The sequence below is a fragment of the Colobus angolensis genome, unplaced genomic scaffold, assembly GCF_000951035.1.
Source record: "Colobus angolensis palliatus isolate OR3802 unplaced genomic scaffold, Cang.pa_1.0 Scaffold137, whole genome shotgun sequence".
NCBI lineage: Eukaryota > Metazoa > Chordata > Mammalia > Primates > Cercopithecidae > Colobus > Colobus angolensis.
The window spans coordinates 1,974,411-1,988,776 of NW_012114455.1; the positions used below are offsets into that span (position 1 = coordinate 1,974,411).

Sequence of the window (14,366 nt, forward strand, 5' to 3'; positions counted from 1 at the left end):
GTTTATACATGTGGCAAAAATGCACACAGTACAGAGGATATTCAGTGAAAGTATGCTCCCTCACCTCACAGCCCTTCCTTTCCCTTCCCCAAAACAACTAGTGTTGCTATTTCTTTGTCTCTGGTGACCTTTCTGTAGTGGGTATATAAACATATATGTACATATGTATATGGATACACATGCATGTTTAGTTCATATGATTTAAGTTCTTTGGTCTAAAGTTCTCAGACCAGGCAACTCTTCTTTTGAGTCACCCCAGAGGTTAAGAGCTGAGTCTCCAATGCTCCAGCAATTCTCTTTCTTCCTGCCAGGAAACTATTACTTTGATTTTACTGTCTTGACTTGTAAAAAGAGACTGACGATGTCTATCTGTCTTCCCAGAGTGACTGATGGGCCACCTTCTGGGGCGCCAGCCTGAGGCCCTCTCCTGCCCCTGGCCTAGCTTTCTTAAGATCACTTCTCTGCGCGAGGAGGCCCTTTGACAGCCAGCAGGAAATTCTGGGTCATGTCTAATATCAAAGAATGAATTATTTTTGCTGCCTTACCCAGCCTGTTAACTGACACCCAACACCACAGGCTGACACCCAGCACCAGGCTCCATGCTCTATTCTGTGCCAGTGGAACAGAGAGTTGCGAGTTAGTATCATGTTTGTGACTTGTCAGCAGACATCATCTAAAACAAATGTTACTATTATTTGGGAGTTCTGTTACAGTAACACATAGAACAGCTGAAAACATACACATCCACCACCACGTGCACATGCGTGCACGCACGCACACACACACAAAATTCAAGTTCAAGCAATTTTGTTTCTGGGCTTCTCTTTGCACTCCTAAGTCCAAAGTGAGAGAGTACATTTCTTGGCCACAGGCCATGAGAGAGTACACAGGGGACTTGGGGCAAACTGAGGCCTGGTGCATGCAGCTCAGCTACACGTGGGAGCTTCCTGTGGGCTCATCTGCGGAAGGTCTGAGGCAGAGAACACAGATGCTTAGAACTCTGGCAGGAAAGAATGTTCATGGCCTGTGAAGGCCATGGCATAGTTGGATATCAGGCAGTCATATAGAAAAGCCCATCCTGAATTTTCAATTTGAGGCCCCAGGAAATTTGGTTGGGTAAGTCATGGTCCTCAAATTATCTCCACAAGGAATCTGGTAGCTCAGACAGAAGGGCAGGACGCTGCTGGGTTCTCCCCGTGCCTGGCCGCTCAGAGCCTTGATGTCTGGGGCCTGCCAGGCGCATGGATGTAATTACCAGGCAAGGCCAGGGTTTAGGTGAGCAGGGTGGGTTTTCTGAGCAAGAGGAAGAGTTCATTTGCTCTCTGGCACAAGATCTTGACTTTAATTCTTTGTACTGTTGGGACCTCCAGGTTTTTAGCCAGGCTGTGCTCAGGAAGGACAGCAGGAAGGTGTCCTGTGAGATAGGGGAAGAGAGAAACAGGCTTACTGCCCTGGTGTGTGTGTGCTGCTGAGCTGGCCCTTGGCTCCCTTCTCGGCCTTCAAACCCCACTCCACCCCTTCATGGGCCTTGACTCCAGATAAATCAAGTTGCTTCCTCTCCCCTTACATATACATTCTATGCCCTATACATTCGTACCCTATACAGTCTTGCCTCCAAGCCTTTGCTCTGTTTCCTCTACCTGAATATCCTTTTCCCAAATTCTACCTCTTTTTCTAGACCTGGTCCTCTGCCTTCTCTTCCAGGGGGCCTTCCTGGGTTCCTCCAGGTAGCTAGAGTCTTTCCTTCCTCCTGCGCTGGGATTATGTTGTGTCTTACAGCAGAGCTGCTTGCATACATGCGATGAGACTGGAAACTCTTGGAGGGAGAGAGTTGCCCTTGCTTTTTCTTGAACCTCCTGGCTCCCTGCCCCTGACAGCTCTGGGGAGTGAGTATATAGAACTGTCTACTGGATGTGGTGGCTCACACCTGTAATCCCAGCACTTTGGGAGGCCGAGGCGGGCAGATCATGAGGTCAGGAGTTTGAGACCAGCCTGGCCAATATGGTGAAACCTCATCTCTACTGAAAATACGAAAAAAAAAAAAAAAAAAAAGGGCTGAGCATGGTGGCATGCATCTGTAGTCCCAGCTACTTGGGAGGCTGAGGTAGAAGAAGGGCTTGAACCTGGGGGGTGGAGGTTGCAGTGGGCCAAGATTGCACCACTGCACTCCAGTCTGGGTGACAGAGCGAGACTCTGTCAAAAAAAAAAAAAAAAAAGAACTCTCACATGGTATTCTCTAGCAAGAAGCATACACAGAAGGCCTGCTTCTCAGCCCATCCCACACGCCCAGGGTATGCAGATGCCCATGTTGCCGGCGGGTCAGTCCTGCTGCGGGGTTTCTCCTGGCGCTGTAGGCCTCAGGGGTGGGTGCTTCCTGGCTTACGTGAGAACTCCGGGGTTGGCAGCCTCCCCAGGTCTGTTCCCTGCTGAGCCTGGTCTCCCCTTGCTCTCTACGCAGCTCGATGACCTGTACTTGATCGCCATCTGCCATCGCCGGGGCATCAGATCCCTACGTGACCTTACCCCGGAGCACCTGCCGCTGCTCAGGAACATCCTCCACCAGGGGCAGGTGAGTGGTTTCACCGAACCACGTGGAAGCCCAGGGAAATTGGACTCAGATTCCAGTGTGTTCCTGGGCCCCTTTCCTCACCCTTCCCAGAGTCTATCTTGGAGAGACTTCTCTCTAGATGCCAGTCTCGGGGACCCCATTAGGCTCTTCAGGTTGAGGAGCAGGGCTCTTTGTCCCTGGTCCTGCCTGGTGCCCCAGCTCTGCTTTCAGCCACCTTTCCGAATCACCCTCACACGCCTTCCTCAGCCTTTCTGCATCCGGGATGCACTTCCACCCCTCACCCCATAGACTCTGGTCCTTAAGTCCTGGCGCCTCCTACTCCAGAATCACCTGTCTCTCTCATGACAACCATGACAACCACATCATGCCAGAGTTTCTTGGGAGTATGGGCACATGACTTCGATATGTGTGTACACGTGTGTCTCCTTGCCTAGATTGAAGACAGGCTGAATTCTGTAGCACCTGGTGTTCTGGGACACTTTCTGTCTGGGATATTTGTTGAATTGAATGAAATTATCGAGGCTCTAAACAGAGCCCAGGAGCAGCGGGGCATAGGGAAAGAGTGTCTAGAATCTTGGGTGTGGTCCTGGCCTGACATTTGGACCCTAACCAGCTGTGTGGCCTGGGGTGGGTCACTTCACCTCCCTAAACCACATTATCTAGATGGATCCCTTCTAAATCCACCATCCTATGGGGCTGGGTCTCAGTCTTTTTTCCACTCTGAAGTGTGATGATCTGCCTAACACGCCAGAGCTAGCAGTCACAGCGATGCCCAGCCAGGAGAGAGGTTGGCCCCTCTTTGACCAGTGCTGCTTCGAGGTATTAATGCAGACCTGGAGGAAAGGCTCTACCCACACCCAGCTTCCCCCTGCTGCTGGGCCCCAATCTGTCTTCCCTCCTGCCCACCCATGGCACCACCCCTCGGCTGCCTTTATCTTTGTGGGGTGACTTGTTCAGATCCTGAAGCAGTTCCTGGATATTACAAATAGCAGAGAATGGTGTCTTTCTCTTGGGGAGATGCCAGGCCAACACTTTGATCTGCCCAAGGAGCTCTGACAGCTCCACCCTGGCAGGCAGACCTCACTTACTCCAGGATGCCCCTCAGGTGCCTTGGCCCTGGTCCCACCCTGCTGCAGAGATTCCTGGGGTGAGCTCCAAATGCAGAACATAGTTCTGGGGTATATACTGAGCCCACTGAGGCCCTAGTATTTTTCTCTTCACCTCTGACCACCTCAGTGATTTGCCCACAATGGAGATAAGAGTCTCCGCTTAATTCTATGCCTTGCAGGCTCCTGAAGGTGGAGGCTGGTAGAACAAGACCCGCCCCTGAGCAAGGTGGAGGTGGGCAGGGGAGCCAGGGCCACAGTCAGGGCTTTCTTCTTCTGCAAGGAGCCCACCGAGACTGCCCCAGGTCTGTGTGGGAGCAGCCCCTCCCACACCCCTTCCACAGCCCTTGCTCTTTCACCAAATTCTCAGCATAGCCCCATCCCCATCTTCATTGTTTCCAAGCTCCACCCTGTCCTATGCTAAAAGAGAGAATGAGGCTTCCTCCCATCCACTTCATGACTGATTAAATGCTCCTAAATCATGAAAGTCCCCATAGTCTTGGGAGTCTGGGGCCTGTCTGTAGACACTGGGCCTTCCAAGATTCCCGGCAGCAGCTGTTTGAGGAAGCCAGTGTTTTATCCACGTTGGGTGGGGAACGCTGATTGAGGCTGCTCCCCCCTTCTTTTGGGAGAAAGAGTCTCAGCTTTGCTGCTGTCACCTGCACTTGTGGATTTCCTAGACTAGAAGACAGAGGAAGCTGAAGCAGACAGCAGGCAGAGAGCTGTTCGGAGGGTTTTTATGAGCTGTCCCAGGCCAACCTGGGATTCAGACGGGAGGAGGGTCTCGGTGGGGACATGGCGCCGGGCCTCAGACAGCACGATGACTCCTGGCCTGCCTGCCCCTGTCTCATCAGGAGGCCATCCTGCAGCGCTACCAGATGAAGGGAGACCGTCTGCGAGTATACCTGCACTACCTGCCCTCCTACTACCACCTGCACGTGCACTTCACCGCCCTGGGCTTCGAGGCCCCTGGCTCAGGCGTGGAGCGGGCCCACCTGCTGGCTGAGGTGATCGAGAACCTGGAGTGTGACCCCAGGCACTACCAGCGGCGCACGCTCACCTTCGCCCTCAGGGCCGACGACCCCCTGGCTCAAGCTCTTGCAGGAGACTCAGCAAAGCTGAATTAACTCAGGCAGAAGAGCACAGATGTGTGGGATTGGGGGAGAAGTGGGGACAAGATTTTTTATCTCCAAGTGAATTTTCTAAAAACGTATTTTGTACCGGCTTATTCCTAGTAGTGAATAAACTAGTGGGCTCACTCAGTGTGGACAGTGTGGCCTGGGAGGCAGACAGATGGTGGGGGAGAGTGGGTGGGTAGAACCTGTGGGAAGGCCTTGAGAATGGTGGAAAGTCTCCAGGTGGTGGTTTCAACTGACGGGTGGCAACTGCCCTGGAAGGGTGCCAAAGGCCTTCTCCAAGCCCCAGGGCTCACCGTCCGTCGTGGCTTCCTTGTCCCCACTCTGTGCCTCTCCTGTTTGCACTCCTTATTCTGCTCCTCCCCCTCTCCCCTCCTCCTTCCTCTGCCATCCACCTCTCCTTTGAGGAGTTCCCCAAAAAACCAAACTTGGAACCTTTCAGGAAATTATCTATAGAGGTTTCTGATGGCACTTCCTCCTTCCAGCAGTGAGGTCACACCCCCCTGTGAGTCACTCAGCCCTGTTGATAAACTTCTTGTTGACGAGGATAGGGGCTTGGTGCCTGGAAATGGGCGGGTTTTAATATGAATCAGATTATGCAAGCCTGAAAAGCCTGCCTTGCTCTGTTATTTGGTCAGTGAGTCCCCGGCCTTGAGTTTTTATCTCGGCAGGAAGACAAAACAGACTCACATGAAGCAGCCAGAAGATCAAGTGCAAAACAGTGAATCAGCAAAGGGCAAATGATATGGTTGCAGTTGAATACAAAAGGCCAGAGGCGGCTCGGGTTCAATGCCTATCAGAGGCAGATGTTCAGAGGATCTTGAGACCAGGAAGGGACCTCAAAGTGTCAGAGGCTGAAGACCAGTTAGGGAGCCATCAGGACTTACCTAGGAAGGGTGACACCTGCCACCGCTCAAGCAGAGCAGGGACATGGCTTGTATGGGCGGTCACACAAGTAAACACAAGGCTTTCTCTCCAGCACACAGGACCAAGGCATCATGCTGCCAGAGGGGCTGGCATTTGGCACTTTGTCAGAGTAGGGCTGTGGATTTTGTGCCTTGCTTGGGAAGCTCTCGGGGATGGCAGGATGGTAGGCTCTTAAGTGACAGCAGTGGGGAGGCTTGAGGCACAGTGGGTGGTCCTTACTCTCCACCCCTGCCTGAGAACCAGGAAGCCTCATTCAGAGACTAGCCCCTGCACTTGCACGTGGTAGCGCAGGTGCAGCCAACCTGCTTCAGGGTCTCAGGGCCTGCTGTGGCCCTGGGAGAGACTCCTTAGAAACAGCAGAATCACCAACATGGTGAAATGCCATCTCTACTAAAAATAGAAAAAATTAGCCAGGTGTGGTGGTGGGCTTCTGTAATCCCAGCTACTTGGGAGGCTGAAGCAGGAGAATCGCTTGAACCCTAGAGGTGGAGGTTGCAGTGAGCCACTGCACTTCAGCCTGGGTGACAGAGCAAGACTCCATCTCAAAGAAAAAAAAATAAAAGAGAAACAGCCGGGAAGTGGAGGGTGTGGTCAGAAAGCCTCAGGGACCTGCTTCAGCCTTCAGGGAGTTTGGATGAGGCACAACGAAGCCACTGGCCTCCACTCGGCCATTCTTCCCTGCAGCTGTTTTTTTTTTTTTTTTTTTTGAGACAATCTCGCTTTGTCACCCAGGCTGGAGTGCAGTGGCGCATCTCGCCTCACTGCAACCTCCGCCTCCCAGGTTCAAGTGATTCTCCTGCCTCAGCCTCCCAAGTAGCTAGGACTACAGGAGTGCACCACCACACCCAGATAATTTTTGTATTTTTAGTAGAAATGGGGTTTCACCATGTTGGCCAGGCTGGTCTTGAACTCCTGGACTCAGGTGATCCACCCGTCTCGGCCTCCCAAAGTACTGGGATTCCAGGTGTGAGTCACAGCGCCCAGCCCCCTGCAGTACTTCAACAGTCCCTAGATTCAGGCAACATGGAGTTGCAGCCAAGGAACTTCGAGGTGGTCACCAATGCAGGGAGGTCTGACAGAACCAGCAGGACCCATTTCATGGCCACCACACATCTGACTGACTCTTTCTTGGGCTAAGCAAATACTTCTGTGGGCAGTGACACTGGCAGCTGCTGGGGTCTTGGGGGCAGGAAGCTGGATGGAGGTCTCCTCCCCGAGCAGGAGCAGTGTCCAGCTTGCAGGAATGCTCCCTAGGTCTCAGTTGTGCCCATTCCAGGTCCAGGGGAAAGAAGTGACCCGCTTCCCCTCTGAAAGTTTGCTTGTGGTCCCGACAAGCAAACACGGGCTCCATCTCCAGCACCGCCATGGAGCAGAGGGAGGCCTCCCTGCAGAGCAGCCCTTCCCTGCGGCCTGAGCCCATGCCCTCCTGCCCAGCCCCTAATGGTGCCGCTGGAGGGTCTGGCTCGGTGGCCTCCTGCTGACCTTGCCGTTCCTTCCCCTCATCTTGTAGCGCCTGGCCCCTGGAGGAAGGTGGGTAGGAATCTGACACTGGATGAATAAAGGTTTGAGGGGCAAGAGAGATGGGACAGAGTTCACCCAACGAGACAGACAAGGCTGGGAGTCACAGCAGAGGGCAGGCACTCAGGTCTGGAGAGGCAGGGCATGGAGACAAGGACCCACACGCTGGAAGGCTTCTCAACTCCCCCAAGGGGCTGGCCAGTTCTGTCTTCCTTCTGCCCAATCTGTGGGGAGGGGCCTCTCTGGGATAGCATCCCCTGACTCCTCTCCCAGCCTCGTTTATCTTCACCACGGTACAGAAGGGGGCCCCTCTCCAGGCCTCACCACTTAACTTTTCTTGGACATGGAAAGACAAGCCTCTGCTAGAAGCCTGGCAAGGGTTCCCCTTCAGAGCCAGTGAGTGCTCTGCTGCTGTAATCGCCAGGACCCTGCCGGCTACAGTCCCCATGCAGCTCCCTCCCTCAATCCAACCCTCTTTGGGCTTATCACCTTCAAGGTCTAGAGTGCACCAGGGTTGGCTGCTCTGCCAAGCCCTTTTGAAACTCCTAAAAGCATAGTCTGTCTTCATAGGGTGACCTTCATATCAGACTCCTGGGAAACTCAAGATGATAGCTTTGCATATAGGGCCTCCTTTTGTTCCTATTTGTGAGTTTTCCGCTTTCCCCACTAGACTGAGAGGGTCTTGAGGGTAGGAGCTTTGTTTTAGTTATCTCTGTAGCCCTGGCCCCTAAGACACTACCTGGCTCAGCAAACCAACCTTTGAGAGAAAGCAACATTCATATAGCAGATCATTTCATGACCCACATTCTCGTTCCTTTTTACAAAGAAATGGGCTCAGGATGTCTTGTCCAGCATTATGGAGTGAACGTCAGCTCCAGGAAGCAGAGACTTCTGGCCTTTTGTTCACCGTTTCCCCAGAACCTAGGGTAGTGACTCACCTATAAGTGCTCAATAAACATGTGGTGAATGGAGGACCAGAGCTAGGCTCTGAATGAGGCATCCTGGATCTCAGGCAGGGGATGGACAGTAAGGACCGGCCCCTCTACCTCATGCTTTCCTCCTGCTATCACTTAAGAGCCCATCATCCTTCTGTCCTGATCAAGCCACAATCTGCAGCCCTGCCTTGACCAAATGGCAAATGCCAGCGCCTCTCTGGCAGCATGACACCTTGGTCCTGTGTGCTGCAGAGTGTGCCTCACACGTTGAACTGTGTCCCCACAGAAGCATGCCGTGCCCCCACTCTGCTGGAGCAGTGGCAGATGTCACCCTTCCTAGATAAATCCTGGACGACTCCACGACTGGCTTTTAGCCCCAGCACTTGGCCTACATTCTTTCTGGCTTGGTTGGAGAAGGAAAGAAGCAGTTGGAGGCATGACTGCTATTGTTCCTTGGCTTCTCTCCGTTTGCCTCAAAGTTTCCTAACAGAGCAAAATTGCTGAGTGGTCTCTATTTATCAACATGAAACAGAAAAATACCATCTCAGGCTCCCCATTCCATGTCCCTGGTGAATACAGATCCCTGAACTGAGAAATAAGAAACAACTACATACAAAGTAATACTTGCAAATGTTTCTCTTGTAATGCTCCCATATCCAAAACATTTGAATATATTTATTTTATTGATGTAGGTCTGCCAACTCTTCCTTCTCAGGAAGGACTGTTTTTATTCCCAACATGTATATATAAGGTTAAAACGTACTTTTTAAAATAAGTAGATAGTGATAATTATTGATAGTTGTTTTTAAAATAGCCTTGCCTAACAAAATAAATGCTGGCAACCCTAAGTTTGTTCTATTATAATATTATTGACATTACATTGAATTTGGAAATCCATGTCAACTTGAAGTTACCAAGTTTTAACCACTGTTAGAAAATAAGCAGGAACGAAATCTGTTTCAAGTGTTTCCATATGATTTAATAAACAGGTTTTGAGCATCTACCCCCACCCCCTTTTGGTTTTTTTGCAAGCACTTGGAGGCAGAGCTCATGTGGAGCTTACAATTTAGTGAGGAACACAGGCATTAATTACAAAGTAATTACAATGCTGATGAGTGTGTTGAAGTGGAGGGGCTATGAGGCTTCAGTCCCGAAAAGCTAAACCTGCAGACTAAAACTTTAAAAAAAAAAAAAATTATTTAATTGGCAAATAAAAATAGTATACATTTATGGTGTACAACATGATGTTTTGTTATATGTATACATTGTGGAATCACTAAATCAGGCTAATTAACATAGGCACTATCTCACAGACTTACCATTTTGTAATGGTGAGAACATTTAAAATCTCTGCGAGCAATTTTCAAGTATACAGTATATATATATATATATATTTTTTTTTTTTTTTTTTTTTTTTTTTTTTTTTTTTTGAGACAGAGTCTCGCTGTGTCACCCAGGCTGGAGTGCAATGGCACAATCTCGACTCACTGCAACCTCTGCCTCCCGGGTTCAAGTGATTCTCATGCCTCAGCCTCCCGAGTAGCTGGGATTACAGGCACGCACAACCACGCCCGGCTAATTTTGTAGTTTTAGTAGAGACAGGATTTCACTATATTGGCCAAGCTGGTCTAGAACTCCTGACCTCAAGTGATCTGCCTGCCTTAGCCTCCCAAAGTGCTGGGATTACAGGCATGAGCCACCGCGCCCCACCCAGTACATTGTTATTAACTATTGTCACCATGTGGCACAATAGATCTCTGGAACTTCTTCCTCCCACCCAACTGAAAGTTTGCATTCTTTCACCATCTCCCTTTTCCGACAGACAACCACCATTCTACTCTCTGCTTCTGTGAGTTCCACTTTGTTAGGTTCTACACGTGAGATCACGCAGTGTTTGTCTTCTTGTGCTCTAGGCTGGATCTTGGTCATCAGCCCAATGACAAGCAGAGCAAAGGCCCAGAAGTTAGGGAGACCAGGGCTCAGTGTGGCTGGCACTGAGAACTGAGCTTCGAGTGTGGGCCCCCACATACATTTAGGACTCTAGCCAATTCTCCCTTCAGAACCACGATGAAGAAATGAAAGCCAAGGCCAAGAAAATCTTTAATGTTCTGTTCCTCCCCTGCTTGGGAAGCAGAGTGGTCTGATGGCTCCAACACAGAATCTGTGCCATAACCAACTCACATCTGGGGCAAGTTACATAACTGCTCATGAAATAGGAGTGATCACAGTGCTTCCCCCAGAGGGTTTTTGTGAGGGTTAAATAAGAATTCTGTGGGATATAGTAATCACTCAGTAAATGTTCTGGTCTGAGAGTGACCAAAAGGATGGAACTAGAGATATTTGGGCATGAATGTCTGTGTTCCCCTAAAATTCATAGGTGGAAATCCTAACCCCCAAGGCAATCGTGGGGCCTTTGGGAGGTGATTAGGCCATGAAGGTGGGGGGCCCCATTAATGGGATTAGTGTCTCACAGAAGAGATCCCAGAGTCACCCCTAGGCCTTTCCCCTCACTGTGAGGTTACAGTGAGAAGATGACCTTCTGTGAACCAGGAGGCAGGCTGCTGGCATCTTGATCTCAGACTTTCTAGCCTAGAGAACTGTGAGAGATTTCTGTAGTTGATAAGCCACCCAGTCTATACTTCGTATAACAGACCAAAGACAATATTAAAAGTAACTTCCTGATTAGAAGCGCTATGAAATGCTAGACTACGCATGGAACCAAGAGGTTTTATTTATTTATTTTTTGAGACAGAGTCTCACTCTGTTGCCCAGGCTGGAGCGCAGTGGCTCAATCTCAGCTCACTGCAACCTCCGCCTCTCGGGTTCAAATGATTCTCCTGCCTCAGCCTCCTGAGTAGTTGGGATTACAGGCACCGACCGCCACACCCGGTTAATTTTTGTGTTTTTAGTAGAGATGGGGTTTCACCATGTTGGCAGGCCGGTCTCGAAATCCTGACCTCAGGTGATCTGCGCACCTCGGCCTCCCAAAGGCATAAGCCACCGCTCCTGGCCAACCAAGAGGTTTTAAGGAAAAAAGCCATAAACTTTTGGTGGTTAATTGACTGTGGCCCTAAACAGAGGCAGGGGCTGCATGCAATGACTTCTCAGGATCTCTTTCAGCCTACAGGTTCCTGGAATGCATTTCAGCTAACACAACAACAGTGATGTCCCTTGCTATTGAGAACCCTGGGAACAGCTCAGCTCCATGGTCCAGCCATATAAATCTGATAAAAATAGGAGCTGAAATACCATCCTGGAGTTGCTATTTTTAAAAGCATCTGAGATGCTGGATGGGGTGTATTTCTTCCTCAAACACATCTTGCTGTTCCCTCCTCTTGGTGGGCAGGATACTAACGTGGCACATGAGACAGAAGCTGTTCCACGCTGCTGCTCACACCCACTCCTGCCAGAGAAGGGCTGCAGGGCCAGGGCTTCCCAGGTCTAGATGCACCTCCTCCTCCCTCTGCTCCTGAGGCCCCTCTGGTTGCCCCAGCACAGAGGTGTCCTGCCACTTCCACCAAGGAGAAACACAGGAGAGTTTGGGAGGCAAAGGAAATGGGAATGGAGGCAGCACTGATGGCTTGGAAGGGGAATGTTCCTCAGGTTACCTTGGCCCCACTTTGGCACAGTTAACATCCAAAAGAAATGGTCCCCATGGGCCAAAGCCCTGCTTACCCCATCCTACTGCCTCTTGCTGAGCTGCTCATAATGTGCTGTAGTTGCACCAAAGGGGTGCCTGGGGTCAAAAAAGCACAAGGAGAGGAGAGAGGAGTGGAGAGGAGAGGGAAAGGAAAGATGGAAAGAAAAGAAAAGAAAAAAGAAAAGAGAGAGAGAAAGGAAGGAAGAAAGAAAGGAAAGAAGGAAGAAAAGAGAAAGAAAGAGAAAGAAAAAGAAAGAAAAGAGAGAAAGAGAGAAAGAAGAGAAGAGAAGAAGAAAGGCACCAGAATTCTTCCCTCCTGCCCCAAAGATGATATGGCTTCTAGGCAGTGAGCTAAGCTTCTGGCTGTGCTGTTAAGAAACTGGAGGGAAAAGATCATCATGAGTAAGCACATTGTGGCCTAACCTGAGGGGAGCAGAATTACAGTTAGCTTCTGGGCACCTAGTAACCAGGCTTGGGATAAGCTGGGGGAAAGAGGGGGAGAGGCCTGAATACAGCTTATAGGTTAGAAAAGGCATGCCACCTGCATAGTAACAGCACACACTTATATATAGCAAGTTATGCTTTCAGAGCAAATTCGCATCCATTGCCTGATTTAATGCCAACGAATAGCCCTTCGAATAAGCAGTTATTTCCATTTTTCCCACCTAGTAAGAAAACTAAAGCTATTTAGTGGCAGAGATAGAGTTGGAACTCAGGTCTCCAGGAACAAATGCTGGTTCTTAAGTTCCATTTTCTGGTAGAGTGACATTTACGTGATTCACGGCAAGAACTGCAAACTGTGCTTAGATCTAGTTCATCAAATGGCCAAGTTTAGAGGCTGGGCTGATGCTTGGATCAGTTCTGCCAGATTCACCTAGTTATTGAGGGCAGCTGCTTACTCCCTTTGGGCCAGTTTTCCCATCTGTAGAACAAGGAGGCTCTTCCCTCTTCCTCAACTTGCCCAAGGCAGGGACTTAGTCATTGTGTTCTTTATACCCAGCTTAATTCTAGGCCTGGAGATGGTATGCAATAAATAGTTGTTGAATGGCTCACACCTGTAATCTCAACACTTTGGGAGGCCAAGGCGAGCAGATCACAAGGTCAAGAGATTGAGACCATCCTGGCCAACATGGTGAAACCTCGTCTCTACTAAAAATACAAAAATTAGCTGGGCCTGGTGGTGGGCGCCTGTAGTCCCAGCTACTTGGGAGGCTGAGGCAGGAGAATCACTGGAACCTGGGAGGCGGAGGTTGCAGTGAGCCAAGATGGCACCACTGCACTCCAGCCTGGCGACAGAGCGAGACTCCGTCTCAAAATAATAAATAAATAAATAAATAAATAGTTGTTGAATCTATGTTTGACTGACTAAGCCAAAGGAACCATATTCAAACAAAATTAGACACTGGTGAAATGCCAAACAGCTTCTGCCCGTGCAAGGAATGATTTAGGATGGAGCACAGTCAGCTGCAGAGGAACAACTTGGAGGCAGACTCTCCTTATTCAGCTCATTTGGAGCAGAGCTTCCTGAGTTGGGGGTTCTTGACAGATAAGTCCTCCAGCTTCAGCTGAAGCAGGCTTGGAGCTGCCACTTCTCTGAACCCCCTCGCACTTACTGTCAGTTATTCACACCTTGCACTTAGTCACATCCTATCCTGCCTGGTTCTTGAATGGAGTCCATGGTGAGCCTTCTCTGTGCCGCTGGATGGTAAGCTTCCTGGGGACAGGGAATGGGTCTGACACTTTCCTTGGAGCCCCTGGCGCTGCCGGCACAAGGCTGTTCACACTTGGGGCTCCGGAAACACTGTGCTGACGAAAGGGACTGGCCTGGGGGCTGTGGATTGTCCTGCAGGGTGACTTCTGAACTGCTCTGCAGCCTGGGCAGTTCCCAGGTTTATTGGGCCAATGCCTGGGTCCAAGGAACCAGGGTCAGGGGCCCAGGGGTTCTTCCTGGAGACAGGATGCCTGGCGCCTTCAATAACGGAAACTGAGAAACTTTCTGAGGCCAAGATAAAGAGTATGCAAGTGAGGGGTGCAGAGGGAGCAGTTTGGAGGTGGCAGGCCCCAACCGAAGCAGAGGAAGGGCCATGGGAAGCATAGGCTCCCGGAAGAAGGCCCTACCTCCCCCCTGCCTCAGTTTCCCCAGTGAGGGAAGGACACGGTTCCCCGTACGACAGAGCCCTGAACCCTTTCTTGATTTCTCATTGTTCCCGGGAGGGTGCGCATTGGCTGCGCTGGCCATACCCACCCTGGCGCCACTCACAGGCAGCGCCTGCCCTGGCCCTGTGCTCACCCCATCAGGCCTCCTCTTCCGCCCCTCCGGCACCCCCGGCGCCCCTGCTTGCCTCCGTCCGGGCCTCGGAGGCGCGCACACCATCCCAAGCCGGCGACCGCGCGGCATCGCCCCCGCCCTTCCCCCTTCTCCACCCCGCCCTTTCTCCCCCTCCCGGTAGCTCCCGGGAGTCGGGCCGCCGTGTGCGCAAGCGTGTCCAACCCCTTCCCCGCCCTCAGCCCGGGCCCGGGCCCCCGCCTCCCCTG

The 14,366-nt window shown here is 51.0% G+C and overlaps 2 protein-coding genes across 2 annotated transcripts in view; one reads left to right on the forward strand and one right to left on the reverse strand.

Annotated features, from left to right (window-relative positions):
• DCPS (decapping enzyme, scavenger) overlaps positions 1-4,937 on the forward strand; it is a 40,014-nt gene extending 35,077 nt beyond the window's left edge. The window contains 3 exon segments of the mRNA XM_011934643.1: positions 2,459-2,569; positions 4,530-4,763; positions 4,765-4,937. Coding sequence (XP_011790033.1) covers positions 2,459-2,569; positions 4,530-4,763; positions 4,765-4,797 — 378 coding nt within the window. The 3' untranslated portion in view covers positions 4,798-4,937.
• On the reverse strand, positions 620-14,261 carry LOC105506479. The gene is made up of 2 exons (XM_011934642.1): positions 14,122-14,261; positions 620-1,414 (listed from the first exon to the last, which is right to left on the reverse strand). The coding sequence occupies exons 1-2, from the start codon at positions 14,227-14,229 to the stop codon at positions 1,136-1,138; spliced, it is 387 nt and encodes a 128-aa protein (XP_011790032.1). The 5' UTR covers positions 14,230-14,261; the 3' UTR covers positions 620-1,135.
• Positions 14,262-14,366: the final 105 nt, after the last annotated feature.